Source organism: Dysidea avara, chromosome 3 (assembly GCF_963678975.1).
Source record: "Dysidea avara chromosome 3, odDysAvar1.4, whole genome shotgun sequence".
NCBI classification, from domain to species: Eukaryota; Metazoa; Porifera; class Demospongiae; order Dictyoceratida; family Dysideidae; genus Dysidea; species Dysidea avara.
In genome coordinates, this window is record NC_089274.1 from 42,769,072 (window position 1) to 42,786,236 (window position 17,165).

At 38.4% G+C, this 17,165-nt stretch overlaps 1 protein-coding gene across 1 annotated transcript in view; it reads left to right on the forward strand.

The window, feature by feature from the left end:
* Positions 1 to 16,666, forward strand: part of LOC136251068 (gamma-aminobutyric acid type B receptor subunit 2-like) — a 45,195-nt gene extending 28,529 nt beyond the window's left edge. Inside the window, exons 7-15 of the mRNA XM_066043451.1 lie at positions 3,882 to 4,115; positions 12,086 to 12,152; positions 12,197 to 12,289; positions 14,716 to 14,848; positions 14,901 to 15,144; positions 15,203 to 15,334; positions 15,379 to 15,696; positions 15,754 to 15,918; positions 16,374 to 16,666. Of these exons, the coding sequence (XP_065899523.1) occupies positions 3,882 to 4,115; positions 12,086 to 12,152; positions 12,197 to 12,289; positions 14,716 to 14,848; positions 14,901 to 15,144; positions 15,203 to 15,334; positions 15,379 to 15,696; positions 15,754 to 15,918; positions 16,374 to 16,490 (1,503 nt within the window). The 3' untranslated portion in view covers positions 16,491 to 16,666. The remainder of the gene's footprint in view (positions 1 to 3,881; positions 4,116 to 12,085; positions 12,153 to 12,196; positions 12,290 to 14,715; positions 14,849 to 14,900; positions 15,145 to 15,202; positions 15,335 to 15,378; positions 15,697 to 15,753; positions 15,919 to 16,373) is intronic.
* The last annotated feature ends 499 nt before the right edge of the window (positions 16,667 to 17,165 follow it).

Consider the following 17,165-nt stretch of genomic DNA (forward strand, 5'->3'; position numbering starts at 1 on the left):
TTGTAGCTGAACTCTCTACAGGGTGATTTGTTTCTAGCTGATCTCTCTACAGGGTGATTTTTTGTAGCTGACCTCTCTTCAGGGTGATTTGTTTCTAGCTGATTGCTCTACAGGTTGATTTGTTTGTAGATGAACTCTCTACAGGGTAATTTGCTTGTAGCTGAACTCCTTACTTTGTGTCTAGTTTGTAGCTGATCTCTCTACAGGGTGATTTGTTTGTAGCTGATCTCTATACAAGTTTATTTGTGTGTAGCTGATCTCTCTGCAGGGTGATTTGTTTGTAGTCAATCTCTCTACAAGGTAATTTGTTTGTAGCTGAGCTATCTATATGGTGATTTGTATGTAGCTGATCTCGCTGCAGATTGATTTGTTTTAGCTGAACTCTCTACAGGGTGATTTGTTTCTAGCTTATCTCTCTACAGGTTGATTTGTGTGTAGCTGATCTCTCTGCAGGGTGATTTGTTTGTAGTCAATCTCTCTACAAGGTAATTTGTTTGTAGCTGAGCTATCTATATGGTGATTTGTTTGTAGCTGAACTCACTAAAGGGTGATTTGCGTGTAGCTGACTCCTTACATTGTGTCTAGTTTCTAGCTTATCTCTCTACAGGTTGATTTGTGTGTAACTGATCTCTCTACAAGCTGATTTGTTTGTAGCTGATCACTCTGCAGGTTGATTTGTTTCTAGATGATCTCTCTACAGGTTGATTTGTTTGTAGCTGAACTCTGCAAAGTGTTTTGTTTGTAGTTGATCTCTCTACAAGGTGAATATTTGTAACTGACCTCTCTTCAGGGTGATTTGTTTCTAGCTGATATCTCTACAGGGTGATTTTTTGTAGCTGACCTCTCTTCAGGGTGATTTGTTTCTAGCTGATCGCTCTACAGGTTGGTTTGTTTGTAGCTGAACTCTCTACAGGGTGATTTGCTTGTAGCTGAACTCCTTACATTGTGTCTAGTTTGTAGCTGATCTCTCTACAGGGTGATTTGTTTGTAGCTGATCTCTCTACAAGTTGAATTGTGTGTAGCTGATCTCTCTGCAGGTTGATTTGTTTGTAGCAGATCTCTCTACAAGGTAATTTGTTTGTAGCTGAACTGTCCATAAGGTGATTTGTTTGTAGCTGATCTCTCTGCAGGTTGATTTGTTTTAGCTGAACTCTCTACAGGGTGATTTGTTTGTAGCTGAACTCCTTACATTGTGTGTAGTTTGTAGCTGATCTCTCTACAGGGTGATTTGTTTGTAGCTGATCGCTCTACAAGTTGATTTGTGTGTAGCTGATCTCTCTGCAGGTTGATTTGTTTGTAGCCGATCTCTCTACAGGGTAATTTGTTTGTAGCTGAACTCTCTATAAGGTGATTTGTTTGTAGCTGATCTCTCTGCAGGTTGATTTGTTTTAGCTGAACTCTCTACAGGGTGATTGCTTGTAGCTGAACTCCTTACATTGTGTCTAGTTTCTAGCTGATGTCTCTACAGGGTGATTTTTTGTAGCTGAACTCTCTACAGGGTGATTTGTTTCTAGCTTATCTCTCTACAGGTGGATTTGTGTTGATTTGTTCATTGCTGATCACTCTAAAGGGTAATTTGTTTGTAGCTGAACTCTCTCCACAGTGACTTGTGTGTAGCTGAATTCTGTGTAGCTGAATTCTCTAGAGAGTGACTTAATTGTAGTTGAATTCTCTACAGGGTGCATGACTTGTTTATAGCTGAACTTTCTTCAGTGTGACTTGTACTGTTCTGAATCTCTATAGTGATATATTTGCTTAACTCTGTCTTCTTGCTGAACTGTCTATAAGATTAACTGTTTGCAGCTGAACTCCCTACAGAATAACTTGTGATGTAATAAAATTCTATAATGGAATAAATAAATTTGCCTAATGCTCTATTAGGGTGACTGTTCTATTAGAGTATCTCGATCTCGCATTTGCTACACGGAGTTGGCTTTCGAATCATAACTCAGTGGTTTGTAATCCTATTCTTCTGTACTACTGCAAGTACTTTCTATGAAGATTATTCCAGCTATACACCGATTTTCAGCTCATTGCTCTAAGCGGTTTTCCTAGTAGGCGTGAAAACTAATACTTTTTTATTCCTAAAAATCGATCGCGTAATTGTGACACAGGTTGGGTTTTGTGTCATATCTCCGTGGTCTTTATCTCGATTCCTTTCAAACCACCAAAAGGCACTCCTACGATGGTTACTCCATCTACATAGCAATTTTCAACTCATTCCATGGAGCGGTTTACCCTGTAGGCGTGACAACAAATCGATCTTGTTTTATGCGAATAATCGGTCATAACTCCTGAACCATTCATCGGATTTGTACCAAAGTTGATGTTAGGATTCGCCGTTGGACTCCCTTTCTGTGTGCTAAATTTCAAGGCGATCGGAGTACGCGTTTGCTTGTTATAGCAATTTTTGCAAGTGTGCGAAAAGACGAAGAAGAAAAAAAAAACGAAGAAAAAAAAACGAAACTTTGGCCACTCGTATCTCGGAAATGGCTTGAGTGATTTCCTTCAAATTTGGAATGTAGACTCCCCTAGCTGGTGGGCAACTCTGCAGCAAATGTGGTTCCAATCGGATGAGGTATCACCGAGATACAAATGTGTGAAAATGACGTTTTCTTTCTTCCTGTCAATATACTCACGGTGTGGCGCGCCGGCTTCTTGGGCCGCACGACACACTATCGTGTGTCTTGATCTGTGCTAAAACTACCAAACTGTAAAAAAAGGATGTAGCCTTAATTCTGGGTCCAAAAAGTTGTAAAATCAAAAGTGGCGACCAAGCAGGGGCGGTGGAGCAGGCCAAAGGGTGAGGGGGCCAGGCCAGTTGTAAGTTGAAGACCAAAAAAAAAGAAGGTCACAGCCTGCTGACAATAGCTGCTCTCCACCAGTTATTATATCTCTTTATTTATAACTACACATATGTAGCTAAGTAGCTTGCTACACTGCTTCTCTGAATACTGTGACTGCTCTATTAGAGTATCCATATCCTGACTGTTCTATTAGAGTATCTCGATTTTTATTTTTGCAAACTGTGTCCCATAAAAGTGTGTGTGAGGGGAGGGGGAGGGCATGGCCCCCTGGTCCCCCCCGTCTCCACTGCCTATGCAACCAAGGAATGATTGCAATGATGTCATTGTTAATAAATTTTAATAATGGCTTTGTGCATTACATATTAAAATTAATCTTTTAAAATTAACATCATTGCAGCCATTCCTTGGCTGCCACTTTTGATTTCACAACTTTTTCACCCAGGTTTTTGAAGGCCACACTCTTTATACAGCTTGGCTGTTTTTGCATGGGTTTCATTTCTTTTTTGTGTTTAAATACCTAATAGTTAGTCATAAACTGGCTTATTTTTACCAAGGGGTCCTCAACTCCCTTGAAATTTTGTACACTATATTTGAAATCTTGAAATCTCAAAAGTATCTTGAATCCTTAACATTTTGAAATCCTTATTAGTAAACTTAGTGGATGAATTAGCCGTAATGCATCCTTGAAGTAAGCCAATTTTCAAGGTGATCAAGCTATGCATTTGCTTTTATAATGGTTTATGTAAAGCATGCAGAAATCTAAGTCCTCTGAACAAGAGGAAAGAAATGAAATTAAGCTTAACTCAGATCATATTTCATGAATACATAGGTGAGCTTGTTCAAAGTTGGTATGTAAGATGCCAAATTTGCAGCGTAAAAATCATTCCGTTTGGAGAAGGGAGTACAAAGCTATGCATGCATGAATACCATGTTTTCTTTCTTCCTGTCAATATACCCATGGTGTGGTGAGCTGGCTTACTTGGTACTGGTATTGTATGTATGTATATATAGTGTGCAGTGTGTGTGTAAAGTGTATGTATACTGTGTGACATAACATTCTATAAATTTTCACAGACTTGGAATTATTATGAGTCATATCATGAACCAGCTTTTGCAGAGTTAGGACGTAATGCTTCTTCTCAACTAGAAGACAGTGCATACATGTTTGATGCAGTTTGGGCAGCTGCACTAGCTCTGAACAATACTAATGATAGTTTGGTCAATTTTACTTACAATGATGAAGCCTCTGCTAATATTTCTCGGTACATATATCAGGAAACAATCAAGTTGAAGTTTTTTGGGCTGACTGTAAGTGAGATTTTGTGTGCTTACTCTAATAGCACACACACACACACACACACACACACACACACACACACACACACACACACACACACACACACACACACACACACACACACACACACACACACACACACACACACACACACAAACACACACACACACACACACACACACAAACACACACACACACACACACACACACACACAACTTGTTCCCATTGTCTACGTAATATTATAGAAGAGGATGGGAGAATGGGATGACGTGCCATAGACTTTGGAATATTCTATACTCTAGACCTCAAGTAGTCACGTGACCTCCTACTAACTAAGGTAGAATGAGGTCGTGTATGGTTCAATTCCTAAGAAATGATTAGGGTTTTACCACCATTTTGTGGGGACCTATTTACCCTAATCCCCCTAACTCCCTCTCTCCTGCTACGGCACGACCCATTTCACACTAACGCACTAGTTAAAAGTGAGGACTGCTAGTGGAGGAATATAAAGAGGGAGGGATTTAGGGTGGGAATAATAATGCTAAAGCTACAGTGTAGAGTGCTGGATGTAGCAACTGAGTAATACTTTCCACTGTTTTAAATGGGCTGCAGTTGTAACTGAGCACCTATATTACTGGTTTGTGTTCAGGTTTGCCTTCTTAAATCTTGACACTATTTGATGCTTGTCTCCGCCTTCCCATGGGCCCTATACATAGTATGCATAAAGGGGTAGTTGGAAAGGTGGATACGATTGTATGTGGACACAGACACGGCGGACACAGACACAGACATTTTCAAAAAGCACTTTTACATTTATATAACAATTATTTTTCATACAGCAGTCTTCACTTCCAGATCCAGGCGCTCATCATCCATTTATAAGCGTACGCGCGAAGGACTAGACCAGCACTCCACAGAATGCCAAAGATCATACAATGTTGTACACACGCTCTAAAGTCTATTACAGAGTTATATAATTGTAGAGATTAGCTTGTATGTCCCATGCAACTTAGCTTAGCAGGCCAAATCCACAATCTTATGCCTTTTAGTATAAGGCGCAGGTGCTTATACCAAGCGTTGAAGGTTTCAAGGACCTGGCCTACAAGATTAGGTTGGGACATGCCAGCTTAATCTCTATGATATTGAATTAGATTTCTAGAGTACGTGTACAACACTATATAGTATTTAGAATGCTAGTCTATCCTTCGCACATGCGCTTATAAATGAATAAGTGCTGTGACAAGATCGACACCTGGGTCTGGAAGCGAATGCTGCTGTAAAAAAAACAACATTAGGTATGAAAAATAACTGTTTTGTAAATGTAAAAGTGTATTTTAAAATCCGTGTCCAGTCTGCATCCATGTCCGTATCCACCTTTTCCAACTACCCTATTTGTGTTACTAGCAATCTGGTTATTCCCAGTAAACAACCATCACCATAGAGACACTTCCAAGTTAACCCTGTTTAAACTTCAGTTAAACTTGTAGTATGTGTACACTATAGCTACATGTACGTATGGACACAAAGTACAATATCAAGATGCTATGTTTTATAATTGTGGCCACCCTATTATGGCCAGGTCCTTTGTGACCTTATTAATAAGATTACCTAATAGATGAATTTCATAATAAAGCCGCATGAGCGAGACGGGGCAAAAAGAATAGCGCTTGTATCTAGGTCACAATTACTTTGACAGTTGTGGCAATATGTAATGCAGTAATATCTAGTCACGATCATTGTTGTGTACCGTTTTGCCAAAACAGAAGAAAAAAGACTCCGTTTTTGTCATTTCATATGTTTCCTAAAGATATTTCATTGAAAAAGAAATGGATAGCTGCCATTAAGCGAGATGAAGGACCAGAATTTTGTGTCACAGATATAACAGTAATTTGTAGTGAGCATTTTGTAGAAACAGACTATGCCATTGGTAACCGCCAGGGAAGCACAACAAGACCATCAAGGAGCAGAAAAATGTTAAGGCGTTTGAAGAAAAATGCTGTGTCAACTGTGTTTTCTTTTCGTCCTTTGCCTCAGTGCAGACGAGAGCCTACTGTACGTGTTTACTTAGATACTACCCTGCTACCAAGGTATGGGCCACCCACATACACACAATGGCTAAAAGGTGAACTGAAAGCAACAGAAGATCTATTAGCCACAAGATTAGCCAAAGAGTCGTCCAAAGTACTAGAGCTAAAAACACAAATTTTGTCATGCAGAAATTTAGTGGAACAAGAAAAGCTGTTTAAAGGAAGTAACAAGAAAGGTATTCTTGATTTAGAATAATATACCGGATTTAACAATGAAGAGATTCTACAATGCTTAAATTTTCTTCAGCCTGAACAGATTCAGTCGAAAGAATAGAGTACTAATCTTCAACGAAGTATTGGGTATGGACCAAAATTTTCACTTAGTTATGAAGATCAGCTTCTCTTAGTTTTGATGCGGCTAAGATTGGGTTTACTTGAACGGGATCTTGCTACACGTTTTGGTATTAGTGAAGCTACTGCAAGTAGAACATTTGTCCGTTGGATCAACTATATGTACCTGTGATTGTGGTCACTCCCAGTATGGCCTTCTAGTGAGTCTGTGCAAAGGTACATGCCAACTGTATTTAAAGAAACATATCCAACCACTTTCTGTATTGTTGAATGTTGATGCAACCGAGATTGTGTGTGAAGTACAAGCATCACTTTCATTACAATCATAGTGCTATTCTTCGTATAAATCTCACACAACAATGAAAGGATTATTGACTGTGGCACCTAATGGTGCTATTATTTCTGTCAGTGAACTATTCACAGGTTCTATTAGTGACAGACAGCTAACTATACAAAGTGGCATTGTAGAAATCTTAAAAGATGTTCCTCCAGGTAAATCAATTATGGCAGACAAGGATTTTGACATTCAAGACTTATTGTTGAAGTAAACACCAAGGGAGTCACAGTGTTACATCTATCTGATGCGAAGAAGACACAAACTATAGCAAGAGTACGCATTCATATAGAGCGTGTGATTAGACAAGTGAAGAAATGTTATCATATACTGCATGACGTTGTGCTGCTTACAACCACTGGATCTATCAACCAAATATGGTTGGTGTGCTGGATGTTGACGAATTTCCACAGAAAACTAATCAATGAAGATGGAACAGATATTGATTGATTTAACCTTGGTTACTTTGTAAGTACACTTGTTACAAAAGTTAGTAGCTGTTGTTAGTGTACTATGTTTTTTGTTCCTGTACTTGTAGATATGTATAAGCATGATTAAAATAAAACACTGATGTAGGGTAGGTGGTACTGATGTTTCCCAGAATGAGGTGTTGTAGGGTATCCGCTGAATATGAATCTGATCTGGTTTGTCACCAAGCCATACTACAAAATCACACTACTCAATATCAGTGATGGCCAACTGTCCCTGTATCTGATAGTAATATTCATGTTCATTTTTCAAACTTGGAGTACCATTGGAAATATCACAACAGAAATTTGGGTGTTGGCTTACTTCTTTGATAGACTTGCCAAACACAGAATAAGGACATTTGATTTCTGCTAAGCGTAACATGTCATTCTCTTCTACCAACTGATCAGGACTAGCTCCTAAAAAGCTGTACTCTGTGTGTAGTACTAGCCCACACTCTCTGATTTTAAAGTCTTTCACCAGTGCTGATTTCAAACCGTTGTAAGCATTTGCAGCAATTGGTTCAAATTGTCTTCCATGTTGAATAGCTGGTATGTGGCTAATGTCTGGGGGATGAAACAACCACCGTATGAAGTTGTCAGTAACTTCTCTACATTTGCAAATAATTCTAAAGTTAGAGGAAGTGATTGTTCTTGTGTGGTACTCCTTCCACACCACAGATATGTTGCTTGTTCAGATTCTTCCAGTGAAATCCTTTCAGTAGGGGTGAAAGTACCACTGACCACTGAGGGGGAGTTTCACTGAGGGTACCACTGAGGGGGAGTTTCTGAACTATACTGCCACTACCACTAGCATCATTTTGAAGTTGTGCTTCAAGCCATGCATTATACTGTGAATCAGGAATATCATATATAGCCCTCTTCTTTTCGACGTTTGTACAAAGCTATGGTCTCTGAAGGAAGTGATAATGTTGGCTTTCGTTTCTTAGATATCCCGCATGCTTGATTTTCTGGTTTTCTTTTCAGTGACAACTGATATGACAACAAACTTCCTTTTGGTGCTGTTCCATAAGAAGTTTCAACATACTCTATTTCAGCGCGATCCTCTGGTAGAACACTGAAAAAACAATATTCACCATGCAATAATCTTCTAAAGGTAATTATATCAGCTCCACTCATATTCTTAGCCACATCACTTCTTGCTTCATATAGTGTGCACTTCAGTGGTAACTTTCTACGTTCTTCACTTTCTTTGGCACGTTCAACTGTGGTACTCATCACCGTCTTTCGTGTAACATCTCCTTTTCTAGGTCCCCAAATTTTCTTCTCTGATGTGCAAGATTGAGGTCTGGGTAAATTACTTTCACTTTCTGCTGGCTTTGGGGAGTATCTTTCAAGCACTAATAAGGAGAAAATGTGTGTTGGCACAGTTCCAGCAGGGCAGGGAACACAGGATGCATAATCAACAGCAAGCTGGTCATCCCTATTACCAAGTGTTAATTTCTGCTGGTACTTTGTGCTTTTGTGTTGTGAAGCCAAACAGTATGACTAAATAAACCAAGTTCCACTACAATGTTGGAGTTCAACTTGGTGAATGTAACCCCAAAAGGAAAACTCATAGCCTCTTTTTAGGGGTTTCTGCACCACAACTGTATCCTCTGAACCGGGAATCTGTTTCCCGGTCTTCAGCAGGTGGCGCAGTATGACTGTTGATGAAATTACAGGGAAACACTCAGGAGAATCCTGCCATCCACTTGCTGGCCAAGACCTTATGATACATGGGTTGTCACTAGATTTACAGCTGTAGCTCTTCCCTTTTCCGCCTGCCTCACTGTTCTCCTGGTAAAACTTAGTCCTGCCAACATAAATTAAATATTATATTCACAATTAGTACGGTATAGTTAGTAAGCTACATGGTGACTGTTCAATTAGAGTATTTTCAGTCGCAAAAAAAATGAGTTCTATTAGATAGGGTACTTGACAATATTTAGTTTACTATCAACTTTTATAAACTCGATTAAGCTAGTGCTTCATGAGTGTAACTAAGGCAAATCTTTCTATTAAAGCAGCCTTTTTACTGCTTACTCTCCCTCCATGTCTTCGTAAATATTCTTTTAAATCTTCTACCATCCATTTATCATCAATAACTTCAACTTTGTCATTACTATTCTCGCCTGTCTCACTATGCGAATCATTATGCGAATCACTTCTGTTAGTAGCCATGCCCAGTCTGGGCGGCTTGTGACTTATTATGAAATTCATCTATTATAGTGACCTGCTATGTCAAGTAATAGGTTCCTATGATCTACTTTATGACCTCATAAAAAGGTCAATGTCATCTCCCATATTTGGGTCCATGCTTCATTCAGGCCATCAGACTATTTGTACCATAATTGGTTTGTCCATGCAAGTGAAGTGCAGCACACTATTGTGTACTATATATTTAAGGATCATGAAAGTTTGTGCTTTTCTGGCCAAAAATGTCACCAGTCTCACAATACTTTCATGGCATCTTGGTAATATTGGTTAGGTATCACCACCAAACCCAAAGATTCCTTCAGTGTGACCCCAAAATGCTTCCAATAGGTTGTTACAAAATGTTTAATGCAGTGGAATTTTTTACTGACCAACCAACTGACTTACTAATACCTTCAGTCAAGCGTAACTTGATAACTGCTAAAGCTATGGGTTTGATGTTTCACTGCTAGACGTTGCTTCAGCTCAACAGGTGCCTTATGGTATGCCATAATACACACAGTACACGCATCATGGACTTATCTTTGTCCTCCCACTTAAAGTGCTAATTGGTAGAGCGGCATAGCACATAAGTATGAAGATTTTGTGCACTTTGTGAGAAAAGCATCAAACTTAGCACATAGTTTGTACTTCCAGTGGCATTCATTTTTGGATATGATGCCATTGCATATTTGACCTTTGGTGACCTTTATGGAATTTTAACGTTGAAAATTTATCGTTTTTGTCTTTATTTCCCTCGGGCATTGTTGGGTCTGGTTGAAAGAAACAACTTCGTTTTATTTTAAGTCAATCCAGGGACAGATCCAGACCTTTTGGGGGGGATTCTGCTCTGGAATATGGTAATTGCATATTCAGTCTAGCTACCTTTCAGTAATATTTCATAGGGAATAATTACTCTCCAGCAATGTCTCACTGTAAAATCTTACCATTTTAGGCCTTTAGGAATGCACTGAAGTCTTTGTAAGTATTAAATTGCAATAGCTTTGAGACCATCGAAGTAATAATTATTTTTAGAGGTGCCTATTACATAAGAATATGGTGGGTAGCAGTTTCAAGTGATTTTGCAGTGAAGAAAGGTAAAATGAGTGTTTTGTCACTATTACTCTTTTCAATGAGTGCTTATTTGACTGATAAATTGATTTTGGTGTACAGAATTAGAGAAAAACTTGGCATCAGCTCATCAAATAATATTAAGGCTCTTCCAAAAGGGGTGTTTCATGAAACCCTTTAAACCCCCTGGATCCTCCCCTGCAATCAGTAATTTCATTCCAAAGATATGATCATTTGTATTAGTCATAAAATTTTACAAGTTACCTTCCCATTGGTAATTTACACCCCAAGGACAGATAGCTAAATTCAAAGAATTTATGACTGATAAAAATAAAATAAACATAGCTTTGGAGTGGAATGAGCTATTGACTTCAAATAAAAATCAAGTTGTTTCTTAGGTTGACATCTTAAATTTGGAACCATGTTTTAACATATAAAATATACCTCAGGAAGATGAAGACGAAACTGTCAAATTTTCAATACAAAAAGCTGCAAAGGTCATCTTAGTTTAAATCTACGATGACTCTATATTAGAAAATGAATGTTATTAGGAGTACAATTGATATGGAAAGTTTCATGCTTTTCTCACGAATGACACAACTTTTATGCTATGCTGCTCTACTAAATTCACGGTAGTGCATTACAACTTCCTTGTGGTTGGCTATCACACATATATAAATATCCTGGATATAAAATGGTTTTATCCCATACACTTGGATGGTGTTATTGTTATTACTGTTGACCTCGGCTCCTCGTGTAATAAAAATGTGACTGGATCTGCAAAAAACGGTCTTATCGCCCAAGACAGGAAGTTTGATTTTTTCACACAAACACAAAGCTTTATGAATGCACTATCAAATTTTACTGTCACAGTCGATTGGTCTGCTTTTGCTAGCTGCTTTTTTCAAGCACAGTGGTGAGCCGTACGAGTGGTCTGGAGTCTTGATGGAGCCCTGGCCAACCAGGAGATGATAGCTGTGTGTGGCTGTGGAGCTCCATGGTATTGGACAATGACCTGTGCTGTAAATTTCCTTCGTTTTAGCCAGTTTTGAGCTCTGAATGGTCCATGACTTGGTCTAATTCATCTCAACATGTTCCCCTTCAATTTTTAGTAGCATCTTTCCTGCCTTCCAGGCCCCCCGCCTCCCACCCCTTTTGGAGCTCACCTGATACATCCAACCTCGGTTTAAAACTATCTAAAATGGTGGGAAACTTAGCTGTTGACTACTTCTTCAGTGGATGTTCTGGAAGGTAATAAATTGTTATAAAACGTGTGAAAATTTGGTACATGTAGCTACCACCATTGGCAAGCTACAACACTCTGAATATTTAAACCGATGTTTCTCAGTACTTTTAAATGGGTGATAAGACCAGTTTTCCCACAAATAATGTCACCAGAACATATGTATAGTTTCCATTTTTGTACCACAATGATCACGATAGCTGATCTCCATTTGAAAATGTAAACAAGTCTTAAGGGTATTTACAATATCATGCGTAGCTATAATATTATATAATCTTGTTAACTTCATAGGGCAATGTTTCCTTTCATGAAAATGGTGACAGACCTGGAAGAGTTCGTGTGTTACAATACAAACAACGTTAGGTCAGTAATTAATGAAAGAATTGTTTAATTCCTTTGCAGGTGGTAATGATAGTATGTTAGTGAAAGTTCCAATTGGAAGGGTTGAAAATGGAAGCTTAAAGTTATATGAAGGTGCCAGGCCAATATTTCCAGGTTTGTAGTCTTTAATGATATGTTAGTTTGTATCACACACACACACACACACACACACACACACACACACACACACACACACACACACACACACACACACACACACACACACACACACACACACACACACACACACACGCACACATACAAAGCAAAGCCTATAGCAGCCATGTGAAACACAGCTATTGCCACGCAGCGAACTAGCACTGGGATGCCTGTGCACCACTCAGACAGTTGAACTTTGTGCAGGTAAATCCTCCTGGGGCAGGGCTAGTTCCCACAGGAGGACTGTTCAAGTCTCATAGAGAGAGGCCACAGAACCTGAAGTTTCACAATGATCCAACACCGCTAAGTGAGACAAGGACAGTTGGCCATTTGCTTCCCCAGTAAACACCAGGTACCCATTGATGTTACAGCTGAGTGGGCCGCTTCCCCAGATAACACCAGGCCACTACACAGGTATCCAATATATAGCTGGGTAGACTGAAGCAATATAAGTAAAGTTTCTTGCTCAAGGAAACAACACCAAATAGGCATAACCAGGCATCAAACCTGGAGCCTTTTGATTAACAGGCCAATGCTCTAGCTGCCTCTCACACACACGCACGTACACACATGCACACATATGTTCACTCACATCCATGTATTGACATGGGTTAATTTACATTGTCTGTGATTTATGCCATGTCACACTAACATGAATATACAGTGCATTCTGTGTTTAAATTTTCAACTTTTAAAAGTTTAACGTTTTGAATTAGTGAACCTGTTTATTTTAATACAAAACACTGTGTTCAATTTCTCTAACACAAAATATGCTACTTTAGTGCAACACAAAAATGGCAGAAATATTCTAATCAATTGATCAATTACTTGTGAGTTTTTAATACTGAAGGCCCAATGAGTGTAGATGCACTGTCAATTAACCTTTTTGCATTGGCTGGATGATCCACGTGTACTGTAGAGGTGTGCGATTATCTAGATATATTTGATTATCGAGATATCATAAGACTTATCGAGATAAGGATGATAGGTTTATTAATCTAGATAATAGTAAACTCCCGTAAATTATTTGTATGCCTGATGGTGTAGGCACCTCCTGGGGGCCTCAACTCTCCTACCACTTGGGAACAGTGTTAAGACAAACATTATTCACTTTTTTATAGTCTTCAAATTTCAATTTGCTTACGTTACTGATTACAATATTGGCAGTTTACTAAAGTAAATAAATGCTTCAGTTATCGAGATATGTTAGATAATCGAGATAAGTTCAAAGGAAATATCGAGATATGTTTAAATTAGTCATCGCACACCTCTAGTGTACTGTATGTCTCATTGAGATGTGCTCGGACTGGGTGGTAACTTGGTATTATCATTGTATGCATAAGTGATATGTGACCCAGTCTGGGAAAACCGGGCTTATCGCCTATTTAAAAGTATTGAGAACGTCAGTTTTAAGTATTTAGTGTGTTGTAGCTCACCAATGGTTGAAGCTATGTGTACCAAATTTTCACACATTTTACACCAATTCCTTACCTTCCAGAACATCCACTGTGCAAGTAGCCAACAACTAAGTTTCCTGCCATTTTAGATTGTTTTTAAACTGAGGTTGACTGTATCAGGCGAGCTGCAAATTGGGTGGGAGGCAGGGGCCCTGTAAGGCGGGCAAAATCGTGTTCAAAAATTGAAAAAGAAGGCCAAGGATGACTTAGGCCAAGTTTTGGGCCATTGAGGTCTCAAAACTGGCTAAAATGAAAAGAAATTCACAGCAGAGGTACTTATTCAACACCACAGAACTGTACAGCCACATACAGTCATCCCCAGGCTGACCAGAGCTCCATTAAGGCCCCACATCACACGTACGGATCGCCACTGTGCTTGGGAAAAGCAGCCAGCAAAACCAGACCACTCAAGCCTAGCTGAAATTAATTTGCTATTATAATATTATTAATATTATCATAGTATTATAATTCTGTTTTCCTTGCCCTAAAATAGTTGTACACTGTTCTAGCATAGTATCAACCATGCTGCATACAACACTTCAAGATCAAGAGCTGTCAAACACCCTAATATAACAATCATGCAGTTATTCTTTAGGGCGTTCACTTCACACACTTTAAATTAAAGTGAGTTTCCAGGCATATAAAAATAGCATGATTTTTGGTAAAGTCAATTTCAATGATATATCGTAATGCCAAGAACTCTGATTTTTCAATACTATTAGACTATCATTTTCTGTGCTGGCTGTAAGAAATATAATAGCAATATGGAAGCACATGTAGTTTTGTTTAAAATTAGTTTCATGGGGAAAAGTGGTACACCACCTAGTCCAGTAGTTGGAACAACTTGCATTACTAATGCCTTAGCTATTCAGTCGCTACTACTCATATCTACTAATTGTGATGATATTGTGATTTTCCCAATAGGTGGTGTTGCAGAAGATGAGGAGTACCTCCATGTGGTTGAGGCACTGTTTGCCATCTACACTGTGTTATCCATATTTGGAATAATCTTTGCTGTTATTTGTTTGGTTTTCAACCTGTGGTTCAGAAAACAAAAGTATGTTATAAGATCATGTATTAGCCTGGGCATTACTATATGAAACACTCAGGCTGGTGAAACTGGGTAGTCCATATGTTAATGCGATGATTGTAGCTGGAGCAGTTGTATTTTACATAACAGTGATCTTGTTTGGAGTGGATGAAAATGTGGCATCATCGTCAACAGTAGATAACTTGTGTCAGACAAGAATTTGGATGGTAGCAATTGGATTTAGTTTATTATTTGGCACAATGTTTGCTAAAACGTGGAGAATATACTTTATCTTTAATCATGCTAAACCAAATACTAAATTGGTATGTAAGTATGAGCCTGTACTTTCAATGCAGGCATCATATTTGATATCTTTTGCAGGAAATGAAAGACATTTACTTGTTTGCAATTGTTGGAGCACTTGTTCTGATAGATATTGTAATATTGATCCCACCAACAGCAGTGTCTAGTGCCATCTTGAGATGGGAACAAGAAGAAATTGAAGGAGAAGATGTAAGTGATTTTATTCTATGATAGTTGACTATACAATGTTGCAGGCTGATGATTTACCTGGAATAGTCGGAGTTTGCAGATCAGATAATTCACTACCTTGGATAGCAGTCTTGTTTGGTTATAAAGGATTAGTGCTGCTAGCTGGACTGTTTCTGGCCTTTGAGACACATAAAGTAAAAATCAGATCTTTAAACGAGTCTCGATTTGTGGCAATGTCAGTTTATGGAGCAGTAATAACTTCAATAACTCTCACTCCAATTGGATTTTTTCTGAAAGATTATCCAAATGCTCAATATGGCATAGTGGGAATAATGACGTTCTCTATCACAACTTTAATATTGGGCTTGGTTTTTGTGTCAAAGGTAAGCAGCTAGCCATGCTGTGTGTACACCCTGTATGTATATAATGACTACACATAGATGTACAAGGTATATCGTGATCCAGAAGGACATCGTTATTTAGATAAAGGAGGCATGACTGAGCCAGACAATAATGCTAGTCGCCAATATTCTGAAGAAGACTATAAAGGGAGAATACAAAATCTGAACATGGAAATTAAAGGACTTAATGAGCAACTGGAAATGGTGTGTAGACATTTTTGTTGTGCTGTATTTTAGTAGTTGTAAGCCACAACTTGAATGAAGGTCACCATCTTTACTAAGTACAGTGGTCACAAAATAATTCCAGTAAAGCACACCATCCCTCAAATAAGCACCGCAGTTTTTTTAGTCAAGCTAGAGCCACTTAGTACAGTAACCAGTTAACTCATAGAAAGTATCCAGCTATAGACCTTCTTTGATTAGAGAACCAAGGCCACTGTACACAACTAGTGCTATAAAAGTTGTTCTACACCCCTGATTAGTGCTGCAGTTCAATTTTGAGTATTTAAAAAACATTAGAACTTGGCTACCACAATGAATTTTGCATGAAATTGATACAAGACACATACCTGAAAGAATATTGGTAGCTCATTTGTACAAAAAGCATATATTAAGAGTTATGTATTTGCCATACATTACTAAGATTGTGTAATTTGTAGTTCAAAGCTGATCAATATACAAGTACAATGCAGAGACGTAAGGATCTTGAGATGACCATAGTGTCGAAACGTGATGGTAGTGCTGGAAGCGTATCACCAGAAGATACGCACATGTAACAATTGGATTTGAGTTTGTCTGCTGAATTATATTGGGTGCATGATTGTGTGTTGTGTGTACTTGCATGTTATATAGTGCCTTATCTGCTATGTACATATACTTTGTTTAATGCTTAAATATTTTGGTAGGAGTTATAAATGTTTTATGTATGTCTTATATGCTTATAATAAATACTGTACACGATGGTAGTAAATTGGGATCAGGAGTAAAGGGAGACAATTCACCATTCCTACACAATTATCATCATTAAAAGTATACTGTACAATAAAGCAGTTTTTCTGTTGTTACCCAAATCAGTTTTACACAACTAGCTACTATATAGCCATGTCTTTGTTTAATTTAAAACTCAAGCTTTAAAAATTACATTAAAACCGTGTGTACTTTAGCTTTTAACTTTTAAACAAATGTATTGAGCATCAGAGATGACTGCAAATTGATATCAGTTCTTATAGACTTTTCCACTTAGACACTGAAGTATTCCACTTTTGGACACATTATAGCTATCACCTCCTGCCATGAATATCTTATGCAAAGATTTGTGGCCAGGGATGTCTTGAATTACAGTGCTTTGCTCTATTATTATTACTGGTAGACATCATAAGCACTGTATAAGGGATGGAGTAATGGGTTGCTGGGGTGCTGTGATGGTACTACCCAAGTGAAAACATTTGGAA